The following is a 20,028-nucleotide window of genomic DNA, read 5'->3' on the forward strand; positions in this document are numbered from 1 at the left end:
GAGGCGCGGCTCTCTCGCCGCGATGCTTCCTGGGCCCGGTGTTTTGTTAGCCTAAGTTTTCTTTTACTTGGCTCCCTTCCCCCTGCGCGGCTCACCTGGTTGTTGGAGTGTGAGCAGGCTCTCGCCCCGAATGGGCCGCGCCGACCGCGCGAGCCTCGGCAGGGAAAGGAGAAGCGGGTGGATGCTGAAATGGCGCCGTTCAGATTGTTCTTTGTTTTATTTGTCCATTTCTTTACAGATTTTTGCCCCTTTTTTTTATTTTAATCATTCTGGGGTTAATCTCCAAAAGGTTTCCATGTGTGAAACTGGCATACACACGCGGGTAAGTGGCGTGTGCACACGTTTACGCTATTCGGGAAACATTGCGAATATGCGCGGGCTTGTGTGTGTGTGTGTGTGGGGGGGGTGTTCGTGGCAGAGTTTGGAAGTAGACACTGTGGCTATTTTGCACGCGGTGTACGCGCAAACATTTCCACGCTTGGCCATACGTTTTTAGCCCTGTTGATTGAGCTGCGGGAGTGAAATTGTACTCTTTTTAGTCTGCAGTTTTTGGGTGGGTGGTCTGGGGTGAGGGATTCAGGGTGAAGTGCTAGCGGGTCCTGGGTGGTGTTTTCCGAAGCAGAGAATGTACATTCTTCATAAAATGCCTGCTTCCACATATAACTCAGGCTTATTATGCGCACACGTTTTAATTATTTCGCACATAAATTACATGCCTGTCATTTTACAAAACGAATAGAAAAAGTATACCTTTTCCCAATTTTCAAAACGGAACGAAACTACGACGAAATTTCATCAGAATCTTCATTTCTCCTGAATGCCCATCCCCACTTCAGAACAGGACCTGTGGCAGGGGTGGCCAACTCCGGTCCTTGAGAAGCCACAAGCAGGCTAGGTCTTCAGGATATCCACAGTGAATATGCATGAGATAGATTTGCAAGCACGCTGCCTCCATTGTGAACAAATCTGTCCCTGACCTATGAAGTGCTAGTGTTTGATACTAAAATCTAGCACTATGTAAAGAGAAAATAACTGGTTTATAAAACGCCATATTCTCTTGAGTAAAACAGAAACATTGGCACCCAGGTCTTGGCATTTTTATACCAGCCTTAAAAATTCTTATGCCACTCACAAAATATGGGATTTATGGATGGTTAGAATCAAGAGTAGTCACCCAAAAGGCAAACTGCATATCAAATAAGTGGAAAAAAAAAGCTTTCTCACAGATCTTTAAGGTATACTAAATGAATTGTATCCATACTAGCTCAGGTCTGTTTGAGAGGCAGCATCCTTTCTGAGGTCCAGTCCTAGTTCTGCTCAGGTCACCTCTCTTGGGAGGCTGTTCCATGCATCTAACAGTTCTCACTCTGAAGAATGACTTCCCCCGCCTCCATCATATCACGACCTCTGCTTCAAAGATGCCTTTTGTACATTGCTTATACTTTGGAGTTATTTTGAATGTCTCGTTTTAATTCCCCCTCTCATCATCTGTGGTCTCATAGTGTTTAAAACAGGGGCCCTGTACCATTTTAGTTGCCTTCCTTTGACTTGCCCCCGTTCCGTGTACCTTCTGGAGATGAGCTCTCGTGACTGGATGTAGCACTTCACATGGGAGGAGGGGTCTCATCTTTGACTGGTATGGAGATATCACCATTTTTCTGCTGCTTTTATCTCTAACTATGGAGCCCAGAAAAGCCAGTGACTCTCCAGACTGCTTTACAGCTCTGTTAGGTAACTTTAAGGTCATTAGACATGGTCACTCCCAGATTCCTCTCCGGTGTTGTGGGTACTGGTTTTTGGGGGGGGGTTCCTTTTCCTCCAGTACATGACTCAGGCCTTGCTTTAGCTGAGTCTTACCTCCCACATCGTTGATCAAACTTTCTTAAAATCTGAATTTTTCCCACTGATCCTGGTTTATCAGTCCTTGTCACAGATGTATTTATTTATTTCTTTGTTTTTACATACCGATGTTCAATTAGATACATCTCACTGGTTTACAGAGTAACAGAGGATTATATAAGAATTAGGCTTCTTATTTTACATTGTAACTTTGTAATATCTGTAACAACATAACTTGTGGAGGGAAAATAGGCAACGATATAGATTATAATAAGAGAGGATCAACTTTGATTTAACTGTATAACATGTGTTGAGTAGCAAATAGTAAGATAGATTAACTGTATAATACAGAATAACATAGTGTGGGACAGTCAATTGGGGTGAAAGGTTCTTCGGGAGTTGTGGTCAGCGATATAGTTTGGACTGAGAGAGGATCAACATTGATTTAAATGTAGAACACTAATTGAGTAACATAGGGTTATTGATTTCAATGAATTATTTGATGAAGAGGCATCAGATCTTAGTTTCAGCCACCAAAAGCCAGCCCTTCTCTTCCATCCCTCTGCAGTGTGGCTTGTAAAGACAATGAACAGGTCCAGCCTCAGGACTGACCCCTATGACACCCTGCTGGCCACCCTCCTCTCCAAGAATATCAGTAGGACCATAACTTTTAATAGTTATTATAGATTTCCTTTTTAAAAACATAAGGCGAGGGGAGAAAAAGGGGAAATGGATTCAGATGACAACCAGCATGGGCCCTGACTTTTACGGTCTGTGGTATTGATACGCAGACATAAAGGAAAAAGCTTAGGACTGCTTCTATGGCCAAGTCCATAAGCACAGCATACAAAGCAGCACTGTCTGAATTTTCAAGAAGGTTCATCACCCAGCAAAAATGTTGCCAGCAGTAATTTTTTATGGGTTATCATAAGGGTTATGGATAACTGCATGGAGGGGCAGTTACTATCCTTAAGAGAAACATGGGGTAACCTGCACAGAGCGGCATTTACTACCCTTAAGAGAAACATGGAGGTAACCTGCACGGAGCGGCAGTTACTACTCTTAAGAGAAACATGGGGTAACCTGCACAGAGCGGCAGTTTCTACCTTTAAGAGAAACATGGGGGTAACCTGCACAGAGCGGCAGCTACTACCCTTAAGAGAAACATGGGGGTAACATGCACAGAGCAGCATTTACTACCCTTAAGAGAAACATGGGGGTAACCTGCACAGAGCGGAAGTTACTACCCTTAACAGAAACATGGGGGTAACCTGCACGGAGCGGCAGCTACTACCCTTAAGAGAAACATGGGGGTAACCTGCACAGAGCGGCAATTACTACCCGTAACAGAAACATGGGGGTAACCTGCACGGAGCGGCAGCTACTACCCTTAAGAGAAACATGGGGTAACCTGCACGGAGCGGCAGTTACTACTCTTAAGAGAAACATGGGGGTAACCTGCACGGAGCAGCAGTTACTACCCTTAAGAGAAACATGGGGGTAACCTGCACAGAGCGGCAGTTACTACCCTTAAGAGAAACATGGGGTAACCTGCACAGAGCGGCAGTTACTACCATAAGAAGCTTGCTGGGCAGACTGGATGGGCCATTTGGTCCTTTTCTGTCATCATTACTATGTTACTATAAAGTTGTGCAACTTTAGTTATGACCACGCCCTTGTTTTTGTTTTTTTTTAATCTCTTTCCTGAATCCAGACATTTGTCCTTCATCTCCATCCTATCTTCATGCCGGCATGCATCGATGTTCCAGCAGCCCTGCAAAAAAAAGCGGGTTCCTTGAAGCCATGATAAGCTTTCTTGCATCAGCATAAGAATGAAATATGTTGTTATTCCCCATAAGTCTTCTTTTGAGGGGTGTGTACTGAGAGAATCAATCCGTCTTTCAGTTAGACTATATCTCCCTGCTGGCCATGCCATGCTGCAAGCTGTCCACAAAGTTTAGCAGTATTAAGCCAGAGACATGGATCCTGTGGGGTGGTGAGGAACGTCTACGCATTAACCTCCTTGCCTGCATCAGACGGAAACTGAAGAGAGGGCCGCTTCCGTGATAAGAAGCTTCCTGAGAAAGGGGGTCATTTTGGCAGGGGTGTGGGCAGAGGAGAATATTAAGTTAGGGGAGACTGGAAATGTTTAAGCATTAATTAACTGTACTTAAACATAACACTCTGAGCCAGACTGCAGTGACACTGTGCAATTATTCACTTACAATTACATGCTGGCTTCCATAAATGCACAGACTGCAAATCCCTAGGCCATGGCTGGCTGCTTTTGTGTGTTTTCTTAGCATTCACTTTCCACATTTCTGCAAAACAACAAAACTCAAACGTATGCCTGCATCAGCACAGCAGATTTAAAAAGTTTAAAGGGCGTTTCAAAATAATTAGAACAAGCTCAGGCTGTCTACTCTTAACTTGCTAATAACTGTCATTACCATGTAAACCACAAGCACAGTTACTCTAAAAATTAAATATTTTTTGCACAAAATATAGTAAAAACTGGAAAAAAAAATGGTTGCATGTTTGTTTAGCTTAACTGACAATTTACCATAGTTTTTACAGGGTTGCCAACTGGCTCCGTTTTTTTTTCCAGGGCAGGCTGATCCAGCCCTGGTTTTATCTCCACCAGGAAGTATTCACCTAGTACAAAATAACAGCTGCTAGAATTATACGTGGCGATTCAAGGTTTGGTCACATTATGCCACTGCTTCAGGAATTGCACTGGCTGCCAGTGCGATGGAGAATTTTGCTCAAGATCCCTTGTTTTACATTTAAGACTTTGGAAAATGGCTAACCGGACTATCTTCAAATTTATGACCTTACCATCCAGTAAAAACTTTGTGCTCATCACAGAAGGAGTTACTGAGAAAGATGCCTTCACCAAAGGAGATTAGACGGAAAGAAAATGGAAGTTGTACATTTCAGTATCGGGTCCCTTTGTTCTGGAACTCCCTTCCAGTAGACCTTTGGGAAAGAAACTAATTTTATGAAGTTTAGGAAGTCAATTAAAAGCAGCAAGTTACCCCCATGCACCCTTTTTTCATTTCCTTCCTCTAGCCTCAGGGATCCACAGGGTTTATCCCAGGCCCTTTGAAATGTTTGACAGTTTTCGACTTCACCACTTCCAATGGAAGGGCATTCCAGGCATCCATCACCTTCTCCATGAAGAAATATTTCCTGACCTTGGTTCTGAGTCATTCCCCCCCCCAGGAGTTTCATTTCGTGACCCATAGTTTTACTGATTCCTTTCCTAAGGAAAAGGTTCTTGCATATAAACTGCTTGAGATTTTTCTGAGGCCAGTCTGATTCCAAAAATGTATGAAAGTGAGGATTGCAAGTTGATTCATAACATGACATACATTCTGTGCCATTAAAGTACTCCTCATTACTGATCTTTTCTCTCAGTGTTTTATGCTGGATTATTGCACCTTCATCTACTACTTGATATTTACATATACCCTCCTGAACATAAGAACATGCCATACTGGGTCAGACCAAGGGTCCATCAAGCCCAGCATCCTGTTTCCAACAGTGGCCAATCCAGGCCATAAGAACCTGGCAAGTACCCCAAAACTAAAAACATCCCATGCTACTGATACCAGTAATAGCAGTGGCTATGCCCTTTGGGGTAGATTTTAAAAGATGTGTGTGGTTCCCGGCGCGCGGGCATGGTATAAAATCGGGTGGCCGCGTGCAAATGTGAACCAGATTTTACAATCTGCACATGCACGTGCGGGTGGCGCACACAAGAGGGGGTGAACTTTTGCAAATTATGTGCGGTGACACAATCGGGCCTTCACCAGTTCCCTCCCAGTCCACTCCAATTAAAGAGCTGACTAGGAGGGAACTTCCCTACCCCCCTACCTAAACTCCCTCCCTCTTCCCACCCCCTAACCCTACCTATCCTTTTTTTTTTGTTTTTCAACTTATTTCGGGACGGAGCTGAAGTAAATTGCGCGTACCAGCCGGCTTCCGGTGAGCGAGTCATTGGGACAGCGTACAATGGTGCTATCCCGGTCTGCCGCCTCCCCTGCCCAGACTCCACCCCCCTCTTTGAAGAGGCCTGGCACTTGTGTGCATACCGGGGTTTATGCGCATGGCCAGGCCCCTTTGAAAATTTGCGTGGCACGCACATAAACCCCAGGATTTATGCACGGAGGCCTTTTAAAATCTGGCTTTAAGTCAACTTGATTAATAGCAGTTAATGGACTTCTCCTCCAAGAACTTATCCAAACCTTTTTTGAACCCAGCTACACTAACTGCACTAACCACATCCTCTGGCAACAAATTACAGAGCTTAATTGTGCACTGGGTGAAAAAGAATTTTCTCCAATTAGTTTTAAATGTGCTACTTGCTAACTTCATAGAGTGCCCCTAGTCCTTCTATTATCTGAAAGAGTAAATAACCAATTCACATTTACCTGTTTTAGACCTCTCATGATTTTAAAGACCTCCATCATATCCCCCCTCAGCCGTCTCTTCTCCAAGCTGAACAGCCTTAACCTCTTTAGCCTTTCCTCATAGGGGACCCGTTCCATCCCCTTTATCATTTTGGTCGCCCTTCTCTGTACCTTCTCCAGTGCAAGTATATCTTTTTTGAGATGCGGCGATCAGAATTGTACACAGTATTCAAGGTGTGATCAACCATGGAGCGATACAGAGGCATTATGACATTTTTCGTTTTGTTAACCATTCCCTTCCTAATAATTACTAACATTGTTTGCTTGACTGCTGCAGCTCACTGAAGCTCCTAATATGGAACCTAACATCGTGTAACTACAGCATGGGTTATTTTTCCCTATATGCATCACCTTGCACTTGTCCACATTAAATTTCATCTGCCATTTGGATGCCCAATCTTCCAGTCTCGCAAGGTCCTCCTGCAATTTATCTCGATCCGCTTGTGATTTAGCTACCTGAATAATTTTGTATCATCTGCAAATTTTATTACCTCATTCGTCGTATTCCTTTCCAGATCATTTATAAATATATTGAAAAGTACGGGTCCAAGTACAGATCTCTCAGGCACTCCACTGTTTACCCTTTTCCACTGAGAAAATTGACCATTTAGTCCTACTCTCTGTTTCCTGTCTTTTAACCAGTTTGTAATCCACGAAAGGACATCGCCTCCTATTCCATGACTTTTTAGTTTTCTTACAAGCCTCTCATGAACGACTTTGTTAAATGTCTTCTGAAAATACAAATATACTGTTGTGCCAGAGGTGGATCCTTGGGCCAAGGTGGGGTTGGTGCAAACCGTAGGATGGATCCTATGGGTTCCCACTGTCAGCAGGCGGAGTGAGCTGAAGGATGGAGGCCAGCTGGTGCTTCACCAATACCAGCCCTCGTTCCCCGCAGGTTGAGCCTTTGGGTGCTGGGGCCAGCTGGACTTAGGTGGGCCTCCGTATGTCATCATCGATGGAAGGATTGAGGTCAGCCAAGAGCAGCAACTAAGAAGAGAAGAAGTCTGTACTGGACGAGGCAGCGTTCCAGAGACCCAGGCGACAATGGAATCAAAGTCAGATAGGGGGCGCCCAAGCAAGAACAGGCCAAAGCCTGAATGAGCCAAGTCCAGGACGTAGACTGAAGAGGCAAGCTGGAGTCAGGGCCAGTGGCAATCTGGAAGCAGTGGCAAGCAAGGCTGAGGTCTGGACGAGGAGAGTCAAGAACATGCCTGGAGAGAGGCAACAAGTAGTCAGGCCATGCAGAGGTCTGGGTCTGGAGAGAGGCAACGGAGTATTCAGGCAAAGCAGAGGTATGGGTCTGGAGAGAGGCAACGGAGTAGTCAGGCAACACAGAGGTCTGGGTCTGGAGAGAGGCAACGGAGTAGTCAGGCAACGCAGAGGTCTGGGTCTGGAGAGAGGCAACGGAGTAGTCAGGCAACACAGAGGTCTGGGTCTGGAGAGAGGCAACGGAGTAGTCAGGCAACACAGAGGTCTGGGTCTGGAGAGAGGCAATGGAGTGATCAGGCAAAGCAGAGGTCCGGGCTTGGAGAAAGTCAACGGCGTGGTCAGGCAAAGCAGAGGTCCGGGCTTGGAGAGAGTCAACGGCATGGTCAGGCAAAGCAGAGGTCCAGGCTTGGAGAGCATCAACGGTGTGGTCAGGCAAAGCAGAGGTCCGGGCTTGGAGAGAGTCACTGGCTTGGTCAGGCAAAGAAGAGGTCAAGGTCCGAGGAGGCAATCCGAGCATAGGCTGAGGATCAGGAACACGGGAACGAGGAAACAGGAGTCAACGAAGTTCAGGAACCAGGAGAATCTCTTAGGAGGCAATGAGTACTCGACCAGCGAGGAGACCTGTTGCAAAGGCATTCCTAGGAAGCGGAGCCCGGGCTTATATACCAGAGCTCCGCTGACATCATCATCCGGGCCCTACTTAAGACACAGTGATGCGCGTGCGCCTAGAGAGGGGTGCAGCGCTGAGTAGCGGCGTCTCTCCGCGGGTCACACGGAGAGGCCCGACACAAAGCACAAGGATCAATAGCTGAGCGCCTACCGCCGCCAGGGACGAGGGACCAGGCACTGGATTCACTTGAGAAAGGTTAAGGAGCCGAGCCGCGGGTTTGCTGCAGCCGGCACACGTAACATATACTACATCTACTGGTTCACCTTTATCCATGTTTATTAACCCCTTCTAAAAAATGAAGATTTGTGAGGTAACACTTCCATTGGGTAAATCCATGCTGACTGTATTCCATTAAACCATGTCTTTCTATATGCTCTGTGATTTTGATCTTTAGAATAGTTTTTGCTATTAATCCAGGCATTGAAGTCAGGTTAACTATAGTTTCCCGGATCACCCCTGGAGCCCTTTTTAAATATTGGGGTTACATTAGCCACCCTCCAATCTTCAGGTACAATGGATGATTTTAATGATAGGTTACAAATTTTAACTAACAGATCTAAAATGTCATTTTTTAGTTCCTTCAGAATACTGGGGTGCATCCCATCTGGTCCAGGTGATTTGCTACTCTTTAATTTGTCAATCTGGTCTGCTACATCTTCCAGGTTCACAGTGATTTGGTTCAGTTCATTGGACTCCTCACTCTTGAAAACCATCTCCAGAATCGGTATCTCCCCAACATCCTCATTAGTAAACACAGAATAAAAGAATTCATTTAGTCTTTCTGCAGTTCCTAATATTTAGTATTGTGACAATACTAATAGGAGGAATTACAGAAAGCAGGATTTTTTTTTTTCATGATCCCTTGAGCATGGCATGCTTTGATGCCTGCTCCCAGGCAGGCATTAAATTTGCAACATTAAAATGGGTGTCTTGGCCACCCAGCAATTTTTGGTATTGTCTAATAGTCTCATCTACATGGAGTTTGCATGTGATGAGTGCTATTAGCTACCAGCTCAATTGGATGCGTGTTTTGGAAGTGCTAATCCCCATATTGCATCAGGCATAAGTGTAGTGCATCCAAAACATGCATCTGTCTGTTAAGCGGTGCAGTGACCTGAACGCCCAATATTGCATCTGCCTGATGGAGCATCTATAATGCACATGCACTTCAAGGAGTCATAAAAGACGCTCTTTGAAGTTGGCATGCAATTCTTATCTCTTTTTTGGGGGGTTTCCCTCAATGTACAGACACGGGCCGGGGTCAGAAATCCTTCAGCTCTCCTTGCCCTTCTTTCCACTAGGTTGCCAAGCAGCCTGTCTGTCAGTAGTTATGTCAATAGCACCACTCAACCATACCTAGGCAGGAAATGTGGACTCCAGAGAGCTCACTGGTGAGCAGGGATATAGACCCTAGTCAATCTAATTCATTATAAATATATTTTGTACATTTTTATAGATTTTGCTTTTCTTACTTTCATTTATATAAAAAAAAATAATCAAACAAACCATCACCGGGTAGGTTGTGACTATAAAAAAAAAAAAAGTTCTGCATTAAACTTTTTGTATGTTTGTACAGCGCTGCGTATGTCGTGTAGCGCTATTGAAATGTAACATTAGAGGGTCTCCTGTCTCCTAAGCTATACTACAGCCAAGGGTCTGTCTGTTTCATTGGAATCCCCATGTAACCTAAGCAAGGAGTACAGGTGTACAGCGATCCCTGTAGTTTAGCTCTGTTGTTGGGTGTCTGCTGGCATGGTGCGTGATATCATTATATCCTTGCAGTGGTAAACTACCGTTGCCGGGATGAGAAATATTCGCTGTGCTTGGCTAGCTATAAGCTATCTGAGACACTACAGTCCGGCTCTCGCTCCCTCTCTACACACACACGCACACTCGGCTCTCACGCTTAGCTTTGGCGCCGAACCTTTGACCCCCAGAGGTTTGTACCATGCTCGCTGCCCGGGAGAGGGGGGGGGGGTTGTGTTTCACGGTTATATTTATTTTCCAGCCAACAACTTTTCGCTAAAAACGCACACTGGTATCACGTTAAACAGCATAGAGTATTATGTGATGCGCTGGACGGAAGTGCCCTGAGGAAGTCCCAGAAGGGCCTTGTGATAGAAATCAGCCGAGCCGGCTCCCCCCGTCGTTGCCAGCTTGCAATGAGCCGAAGCCGCCATTTTGTTTTCCCGAGCTGCGCGGAGAAAGCGGTCCTGTGAGCGAGTGGGGGTGGGGGCGGGTAGCTGAGGAAAACTGACCCGGGAAGTAAGCTTCGCACTGGCGGGGAGAGCCAGTATTTTCATATTATTCGGCCGAGGGCGAAGAGAAAATGTACATAAAGCAGGTAAATGAAAACGATGAAAGAGGCGTTCAAGCATGTTTGTTTGTGTGTGTGTATATGGGAGAGGAGGCGGTGTACGGAAGCTCGGACCTCTGTGTGTGCGTGGATGGGGGAAAGGAACCGGGGTCCGGGAGCTCGGGCCGTGTGCATGTTGGAGTCGGGGTCCAGACGCTGGGGCCTTTCTATGGGTATGGGAGAGGAGCCGGGGGCTTGGGCCTGTGTGTGTGTGCAGTCCCAGAGCTGTCAAGCTACACTGTCCCAGGAGGGAGACTTTTTGGCCAGTCTTGATTTTGAATTTACCTCCCAACGCAGTGTGGTATTTGTAATCCCTGATTCTGCACCTCGAATTCAGTGCTGCAGGTCCCCGAAGGTATTAGGATTGGGGGGGGGGGGGTGTCCATCTCCATCTCCATCTCCATCTCCATCTCCATCTCCCTCCTGGAAATGGCAGCACTGCAGTCCAGAGAAAAAACTTTGCTAATCCCCTAAGGCAGTCGTTATTTGAACACAGTTTATACTCAAAACATGATTACATCCTAATCTAAACCGTGATGAGAGGGAAAGATAACCCCATTGAATAACTTAGATGTGAAGAATGTTTTGATAATTTATTCACTCAAAAGGTTCAGCAGTAAATATCCTTGTGTAAAACGAGATGTGAACCCTTCATTCAGTAACCGGTGGCACCTTTTTAAGCATTAATAACATCAGCTAAACTATTGATCAGTCTCTCACATCGCCCTTAAGGAATTTAGATCCAGACTTCCATACAGAGTTTTGTTTTTTTTTCAGTCTTATGACATTTGAGGGCTTTGTTGCATGAACAGCTGGGTTCAGGTTTTGCTACAACGTTTCAATAGAGTTTAGGTCGGACGTTCAGTTGTCCAATCTAAAATAGTCTCCAGCCATTCTGTAGTAGATTTTCTTGAACGTTTAGGGTTGTTGTCTTTCTGCATGATCCACTTTTGGTTCTGCTTAAGCTCATTGACAGATAACCTCTACAGTTTTTCTGATTAAAAAACACATAATTGGTGGTGCTATCAATAGTGGCAAGCCATCCAGGTTCCGAAGCAGTGAAGCAACCCCATGCGACCTCCATGCTTGACATTTGGGATGAGATTCTTATTTTTGAAAGGCATTGTTTGTTTTTCACCATACAAAATCTTTGTGACCAAAAAGTTCAATTTTTGACTCTTCTGTATAGAAAACATTATTCCACAGATCTTTGTGGGCCATCCAAATGCTCTTTGGTGAACCTGAGGCAGGGAGCTATGTTCTTTCTTTCTCTCTCTCTTCTTTTTAGGAGAGCTAGATTTCCCCTAGCTATCCTCCCATGAACAGCATTTGTGTTCAATTTTTCTTAATGGTTGACCCATGAATTGGCTGCAGCAAGAGAGGTCTGCAGATCTATAGATGACAATTTGGGGTCATTTGTGACTTCGTGGATGATTTTCTGGTTTGCACTTGGCAGGATGACTGCTCCTTTTCCATTTGTAGACTGTGGATAAATGGTCCTGAAACCCTGTTTACCGAAATGATCATTAACTATTTTTTCTTTTTTTGAGGTCCTGCGCAATTTCTTTTGGTTGTGGCATAAGTTCCCTTTAATTTTTATGGTGAAGACCAGACTCATCCTTTTGGACCTCTATATAAGACAGGATACCCATACTCAGTCGTGCAGATTCTAATTGGCCAAACAGTTGTGCTGAGGAAACTAGGGATTCACTTACTATTTCACACATACTGATTCTGAAGTAGTCTTACCGTTCTTACTTGTAGAGTATTGTATCTCAAGACATACAGAATTATTTTAATTTATACCCTTTATATTAATAATTTTTTACATTTTTATACCACCTAGCAAAAAACTCAGCGTACAATCAAGAATGCAGAGAGAATTAATGATAAAAATAAACATCACCAATAATATAATAAATGCCAGAATGGAACCAAGCTGCTGGCACTAACTTTTAAAAAGGAGAGAGAGCAGCTTTTAAACCAGAATAAGGGGGAAAGCCGACAGTCACTCAGAAGTGCATAGTTCGGAGGAATGTATCTTTGAAGGATACTAATGAAACAGGAGAGTTATGGCATCCCAACAGAGAGATTCCAATAAAAGCAAATGTAGTCCTTGTGCCTATATGTAAAAAAATCACCTGAGCTAAAGATTTCCAAATTGTCTATCAACTGAAAAGCAGATTGTTAATACAAACAAAAAACACACTTTGAAATCTCTGTACGCCAATGCTAGAAGTCTAAGAAGTAAGATGGGAGCGTTAGTGTATGGCAGTAAATGAGATTGAAATAATTGGCATCACAGAGACCTGGTGGAAGGCGGGTAACCAATGGGACAGTGCTATATCAGGGTAAAAATTATATCGCAATGATAGGGAGGATTAATTTGGTGGGGGTGGGGGCACTTTGTCTGGGACGGTATAGCGTCAAACAGGATAAAGATCATACAAGTGACTAAATGCTCAATAGAATCTATATCGGTAGAAATCCAGTGTGCTTTGGGTAAGAGTATAGTGATAGGAGTATACTACCGTCCACCTGGACAAAATGGTCAGACAGATGATGAAATGCTAAGAGAAATCAAAGAAGCTAACCAATTTGGCAGTGCAGTAATAATGGGAGATTTAAATTACATTTACCCAGTCAATATTGAGGTAACATCAGGACAAGCTAGAGATATAAAGTTCCTGAATGTAATATACGACTGCTTCATGGAGCAATTGGTTCAGGAACCAACAAGAGAGAGAGCTAGTTTAGATTTAATTCTTAGTGAAATGCAGGATTTGGTGAGAGAGGTAACGGTGGTGGGGCCACTTGGCAATATTGATCGTAACATGATCAAATTTAAACTAATAATTGGAAGGAGGACAATAAATAAATCTACAGCTCTAACACTAAATTTTCAAAAGGGAAACTTTGATAAAATGAAAAAAACCTGAAAGGTGCAGCTGCAAAGGTTAAGTGTTCAGCAGGCATGGACATTGTTTAAAAATACAATCCTAGATGCGGAGTCCAGATGTATTCCACGCATTAAGAAAGGTGAAAGGAAGGCAAAACGATTACCGGCATGGTTAAAAGGTGAGGTGAAAGAGGCTATTTTAGCCAAAAAAGATCTTTCAAAAATTGGAAGAAGAATCCATCTGAAGAAAATAGGAAAAAGCATAAGCATTGTCAAGTTAAGTGTAAAACATTTAAAGACAGGCGAAGAGAGAATTTGAAGTTGGCTGTAGAGGCAAAAACTCATAATAAAAACTTAAAAAAATATATCAGAAGCAAGAAACCTGTGAGGGAGTCGGTTGGACCGTTAGATGACTGAGGGGTTAAAGGGAAGAAAAGGCCATTGCAGAAAGACTAAATTAATTTTTTGCTTCTGTGTTTACTAATGAGGATGTTGGGGAGATATCAGTTCCTGAGTCAAATGAACTGAACCAAATCACTGTGATCCTGGAAGATGTAGTTGGCTAGATTGACAAACTAAATAGTAGCAAATCACCTGGACCAGATGGTTTGCATCTTAGGGTTCTGAAGGAACTAAAAAATGAAATTTCAGATCTATTAGTTAAAATTCGTAACCTATCATTAAAATCATCCAATGTACCTGAAGCCTGGAGGATGGCCAATGTAACCCCAATATTTAAAAAGGGCTCCAAGGGCGATCAGATCCGGGAAACTATAGACCAGTGAGCCTGACTTCAGTGCCAGGAAAAATAGTGTAAACTATTCTAAAGATCAAAATCACAGAGCGTGGTTTAATGGAACACTGGTTTAATGGAACACTGTCAACATGGATTTACCCAAGGGAAGTGTTGCCTCACAAATCTGCGTCCTTTTTTTGAAAGGGTTAATAAACATGTGGATAAAGGTGAACCGGTAGATGTAGTGTATTTGGATTTTCAGAAGGTGTTTGATGAAGCCCCTCGAGGGGCTTCTAAGAAAACTAAAAAGTCATGGGATAGGAGGCAATGTCCTTTCATGGATTACAAACTGGTTAAAAGACAGGAAACTGAGAGTAGGATTAAATGGTCGTCATTCCCTGTACGTAACATAACATACATACATACATACATAGAAATGACGGCAGAAGAAGACCAAACGGCCCATCCAGTCTGCCCAGCAAGCTTTGCACTTTTTATTTTTCTCTCATACTTATCTGTTACTCTTGGCTCTTAGTAACCTTTTGGTTCTATTTCTCTTCCACCCCCACCATTAATGTAGAGAGCAGTGTTGGAGCTGCATCTAAGTGAAATATCGAGCTTAATCAGTCCAGACTGCTGGTTTTGCCTCCTTTTCAGCAGATGGAGACAGGGAAATACTTGAAGAGCACCTCCTCTTAAACCGGTGTGCCACCTGCATCTCTCCAATATTTCTCTGTCTCTAGCAGATGGAGGTTGGACAAAACCTGTGGTCTTTAGCTTAATTTTTTCCAGTGGAAAAGGGTAAACCGTGGAGTGCCTCAGGGATTTGAACTTGGACCGGTGCTTTTCAATATATTTATAAATGATCTGGAAAGGTGTATGACGAGTGAGGTTATCAGATTTGCAGGTGATACAAAATTATTCAGAGTAGTTAAATCACAAGCGGATTGTGATACATTGCATGAGGACCTTGCGAGACTGGAAGATTAGACATCCAAATGGCAGATGAAATTTATTGTGGACAAGTACAAGGTATTGCATATAGGGAGAAAAAACCCTTGCTGCTCAGCTACCACCCAGTAAAAAGATCTAGGCATCATAGTGGATAATACTTTGAAATCATCAGCTCAGTGTGCTGCAGCAGTCAAAAAAGCAAACAATTTAGGAATTATTAGGAAGGGAATGGTTAACAAAATGGAAAATGTCATAATGCCTCTGTTTCGCTTCATTGTAAGACTGCACCTTGAATACAGTGTACAATTCTGGTCGCCACATCTCAAAAAAGATACAGTTGCGATGGAGAAGGTACAGAGAAGGGCAACCAAAATGATAAAGGGGATGGAACATCTCCCCTATGAGGAAAGGCTGAAGAGGTTAGGGCTGTCCAGCTTGGAGAAGAGACGGCTGAGGGGAGATATGATAGAAGTCTTTAAGATCATGAGAGGTCTTGAACGAGTAGATGTGACCCAGTTATTTACACTTTCGGGTAATAGAAGGACTAGGGGGCACTCCATGAAGTTAACAAGTACCACATATAAGACTAAGTGGAGAAAATTCTTTTTCACTCAACGCACAGTTAAGCTCTGGAATTTGTTGTCAGAGGATGTGATTAGTGCAGTTAGTGTAGCTGGGTTTGAAAAAGGTTTGGATAAGTTCTTGGAGGAGAAGTCCATTAACTGCTATTAATCAAGTTGACTTAGGGAATGGCCTCTGCTATTACTGGCATTAGTAGCATAGGATGATCTTAGTCTTTGGTTACTTGCCAGGTTCCTATGGCCTGGTTTGGCCTCTGTTGGAAACACGATGCTGGACTTGTTGGACCCTTGGTCTGACATAGCATGGAAATTTCTTATGTTCTTACATTAAAACTATATAAAATCAGGAAAAAAGCAACAAACATGGACTAATTTTAAATCTTCAGTATAGAGTTCAAATTTTTAAGCTACTCTGGTACATTTTAATTAAGTTCCATTCTGCCTAATAGCTAATTAAAAGTCCATAAAATTAATCAGGCTTTACACAACTTAAAGAACATCATAACTTCCTTTATACCTTTTTAATTCAAGGGGAAGGGAATTTCATAATGTTGGGTGTACTCAAGAAAATGCTTTCTTCTCTCCAACTTACTGGGTCATTTATCATTTTGCTGCAGTCAAGCTTGGTAGAGAATACATTGTTTAAATCAACCCGTCTTTTACCTTTCATCACTCCAAATGACAGAAAATCTTCACTGATGTCTACTTTGCTGTTCGTACCTTTGACTGTGTATGTAAAACTGCCCCCCAAAACCTACCTCACCCCCCAAACTTTACCCTGAGTTAAGAGCCCCCTCCTTACAGTGGTATAAAGCAAACTTGGAACAAAAAGCTTGAGGAGGGTCATAAATATACTAGGTGAGATGCTAAAAATTGTGGACTCTTAATATTAAAGGCTTTGAAAAATAAAAAGATAAGTTTTTAATTGTATGTAGATTACACTGGCAATCAGTGTTGTGATTTCAACACTGGAGTAATAGTTTCTGTAATTTAGTGCCTGAAAGCAGTCAAGTGGCAGTGTTTTGAAATAGCTAAGTTTGCTTTTTTGCTAGGCCTGAACATAGTGCATTATAATATTCTAATTGTACAATACTTAATGTGTGGACTACTGTCAACAACTTTATGTTCCTAAAAAATGGGCAGAGATTTTTAATGTTCAGGGGGGAAAAGAAACTTTTATTATAGCACTTATTTGTGCTTTCATACTTCATTAGGAATTTGTAAAACCCCTAAGATCTTCTCTGTTTGGTTAGTGAATAATCATATCTCACCATTATTTCTGGGATGGAAAATGTTATAGAAAGTCTCTGTGTCCACAAATCCTCTATTTCCAAATGGCTCAGACTTGTTTCTCAGCTAAGACTGGACTTCTTTTAATCATGTATTTAAAAATTGTAATCTCTCATGAAGAAGAGTCCCAGGATCACAATAAATTTGTTTGTCATCTGTGTATATCAAAAAATTCAGATCTTTCACATTGATGATGTGTGTTGGTGGTTTTATGTATATGTTAAATAAGATTTGGGAAAGAACAGACCTCAGGGTGAAGAAATATTGGTTTCCAACTGTATGCATTGCAATCTACCATATAGAAAAGAGGTAAACCACAACAGCATGCTACTCCTGATACCAAGATTCTGTAACTAACAGCATCTGTGTTATCAAAGGCTGCTGTAAGGTCCAGCAAGACCATCATGGAATCAAAGCCATTATTAATATCTCTTTGAAATTCATCAGTTTTAGTGAGAAAACCATTTCGATCCTGAAATCTGCGCAAAAGCCAGACAGTCTTTGAGAGAGAAAATATTTCTGTTGTAAAATCTCAATTATTTGGGAAGCCACAAAATTTTCTATTTTATTTATTTATCGAGTTTTATATACCGTCGTTTGGTTTCGCCATTACAACAGTTTACAAAGTTTCGATGATTAACAGAGTTTCCAAAAGGTTTAACATAGAAAATATCATTTTATAAACTTAGTTTATAGGTTAATCTTTACATGTTTCGGATCTTTGTTATAAATCTTCTTGTATTGAGTGTACCAGCTTTCCTAGTGTTAATAGGATGGGAGTGGTGTTTAAGTCATTGGGTGAGTTGATATGCTTTGGTAAACATCCATGTTTTTAGTTCTTTTTTAAAAGTTTTTAAGTTTTCTTGTGTTCTTAGCTCGATTGGGAGGGTGTTCCAGAGTTTAGGGCTTCCTAGAGAAATTGCTCTCTTGAGTTGAGGTGAGTTGTTTAGAACGAGCAGGTGGAATCTTTAATAGTCCTTTATTTGCTGATCTGAGGTTTCTATTTGGAGCATGCAGCTTTATGGATGAACTTAGCCAGTTTGTTTGTTCTTCATATATTATTTTGTGTAGTATGGATAGTATTTTTTATTCTATCCTAAATGTTATTGGGAGCCAGTGCAGTGATTATAAGTGTTGGAGTAATGTGATCATGTTTTTTTGGTCCAGTGAGTATTCTTGCTGCTGCGTTTTGTAGGAATTGGAGTGGTCGGATGGTGTTGAGAGGTAAATTGAATAGGAGGGAGTTACAGTAGTCCAGGTTGGGGAAGATGAGTAATTGAAGGACTGATCTGAAGCCGTTGTGGAAGAGGAAAGGTTTTAATTGACGAAGTGTTAGGAGTTTATGATATCAGTCTTTGATTTTATTTGTGATGTGGTTCTTGAAGGAAAGTTCCTTGTCAATTATGACTCCTAGATTGCGGGCATAATTGACCGGAGAGATAGCCACATTTTGGTTCATTAGGTTGAGTGGTGGTAGTTGAGGAGTGTTCTTTCTGTCTAATATGATTATTTCAGTCTTATCGAAGTTGAGGATGAGTTTCATGTTGGTTAGTATTTGCTTTATTCTGTTTAGGTAAGTGGCTGTTTTTTTGTAGGTTTCTTCCAGTGAGTTGTGTATTGGGATTAATATTTGTATGTCATCCATATAAATGAAGTGGGTCAGATTAAGGTTTGATAGGAAGTGGCATATTGGAAGCAGATAAATGTTGAAGAGTGTCGCTGAGAGCGCGGAGCCTTGGGGAACTCCGGTGTCTATGTTTATTTTTTTTTGAAAGGGTGTTGTTGATCAGCACTTGGTAGGTTCTTTGTGATAGGTATGATGTGAACCATTGTAGGGTTTTTTCTTTTGCACCAATTTCTGATAGACGGTCAATCATGATAGAGTGGTTTACCATGTCAAAGGCAGCTGATAGGTCGAGTAGGACTAGCAGGTAGCTGTGGCCATTTTTGAAAGCTTTGAGTACGGTGTCGTTTAATGATAGTAGTAGAGGCTCCGTGTTCAGTTGTTTCCTGAAGCCAAATTGCGTGGGTAGTAGGATGTTGTTTTCTTCAAGGTGGTCGCTGAGACGGGCGTGGACGATTTTCTCAATGATTTTGGCAATGAAGGGTAGGTTTGATATAGGTAGGTAGTTCAGTGGATTTTCTGGATCAAGATTGATTTTTTTCATAATGGGTTCGATAATTGCTGATTTTAGGCATTCTGGGTAGTTTCCTTCAGTGAGGGATAGGTTTACAATGTCCGTGTTTTAGTTATTGATGGTTCAATATTTTTGATCGTCGTAATGGGTATGGCATCAATAGAGTGTTTAGCTGGGTTCATTTTTTTGATGATCATTTGGATTTTTAGTGAAGATGCTGTCTCAAAGTTGGGCCAGCTTGAAGGTTCTGTATTTTCTGGTCCTGTGAGTTGTTGTTGAGGTTGTTATTTATGAGGTTTTTGATTTTTTCATTAAATCTGCGAAGTCGTTACTAGTGATCTTTGATGTTGATTGTAACTGGTCATCATTGGATGATTTGGTTAGGCCTTTTACTAGAAATGGCAAACAAAAGATTGGTCTGTAATTGCTTAATATGAGAGGCATTGATAATTATAGGGGAGTCGAAAGACTAGCTTTTCATTCTTTGAGACTGGCAGGAGTAGGGTCTTGAGGGGAGCCACTTGGATTTGCTCTGATTATAATTTTATCCACTTTACCAAGAAATACAAGAGTAAAAGCTGCATATTCTTCCCCTGTATCCTTTCTGATGAAGACTATTCTTATCCTCATAGCTGAAAAAACCCTAAAACTGGGATAGATGAGTTCCTAGTCTCTACTTCTAAAGTTATTCAAATGTCACAGATTTTTGGCCTAAAATAATGTGCAGAATCATTGGCTCAGAATGATTTAGAATTTATTTCTCAATGAATTGTAATGTAGTTGAAGTTGTTTCTGAAAGTTCTTTATAATTTGGTACAGTCTCTATCTAGGCTTATCTGTCCACTGTAATCTAAGAGAAAAAAAGGACTCTTTGCTCT

At 42.2% G+C, this 20,028-nt stretch overlaps 1 protein-coding gene across 1 annotated transcript in view; it reads left to right on the top strand.

The window, feature by feature from the left end:
• The first annotated feature begins 10,384 nt into the window (after positions 1-10,384).
• SMC3 (structural maintenance of chromosomes 3) overlaps positions 10,385-20,028 on the top strand; it is a 248,553-nt gene continuing 238,909 nt past the window's right edge. Inside the window, exon 1 of the mRNA XM_029610355.1 lies at positions 10,385-10,540. Coding sequence (XP_029466215.1) covers positions 10,526-10,540 — 15 coding nt within the window. The 5' untranslated portion in view covers positions 10,385-10,525. The remainder of the gene's footprint in view (positions 10,541-20,028) is intronic.

Source organism: Rhinatrema bivittatum, chromosome 7 (genome assembly GCF_901001135.1).
Source record: "Rhinatrema bivittatum chromosome 7, aRhiBiv1.1, whole genome shotgun sequence".
Lineage (NCBI taxonomy): Eukaryota > Metazoa > Chordata > Amphibia > Gymnophiona > Rhinatrematidae > Rhinatrema > Rhinatrema bivittatum.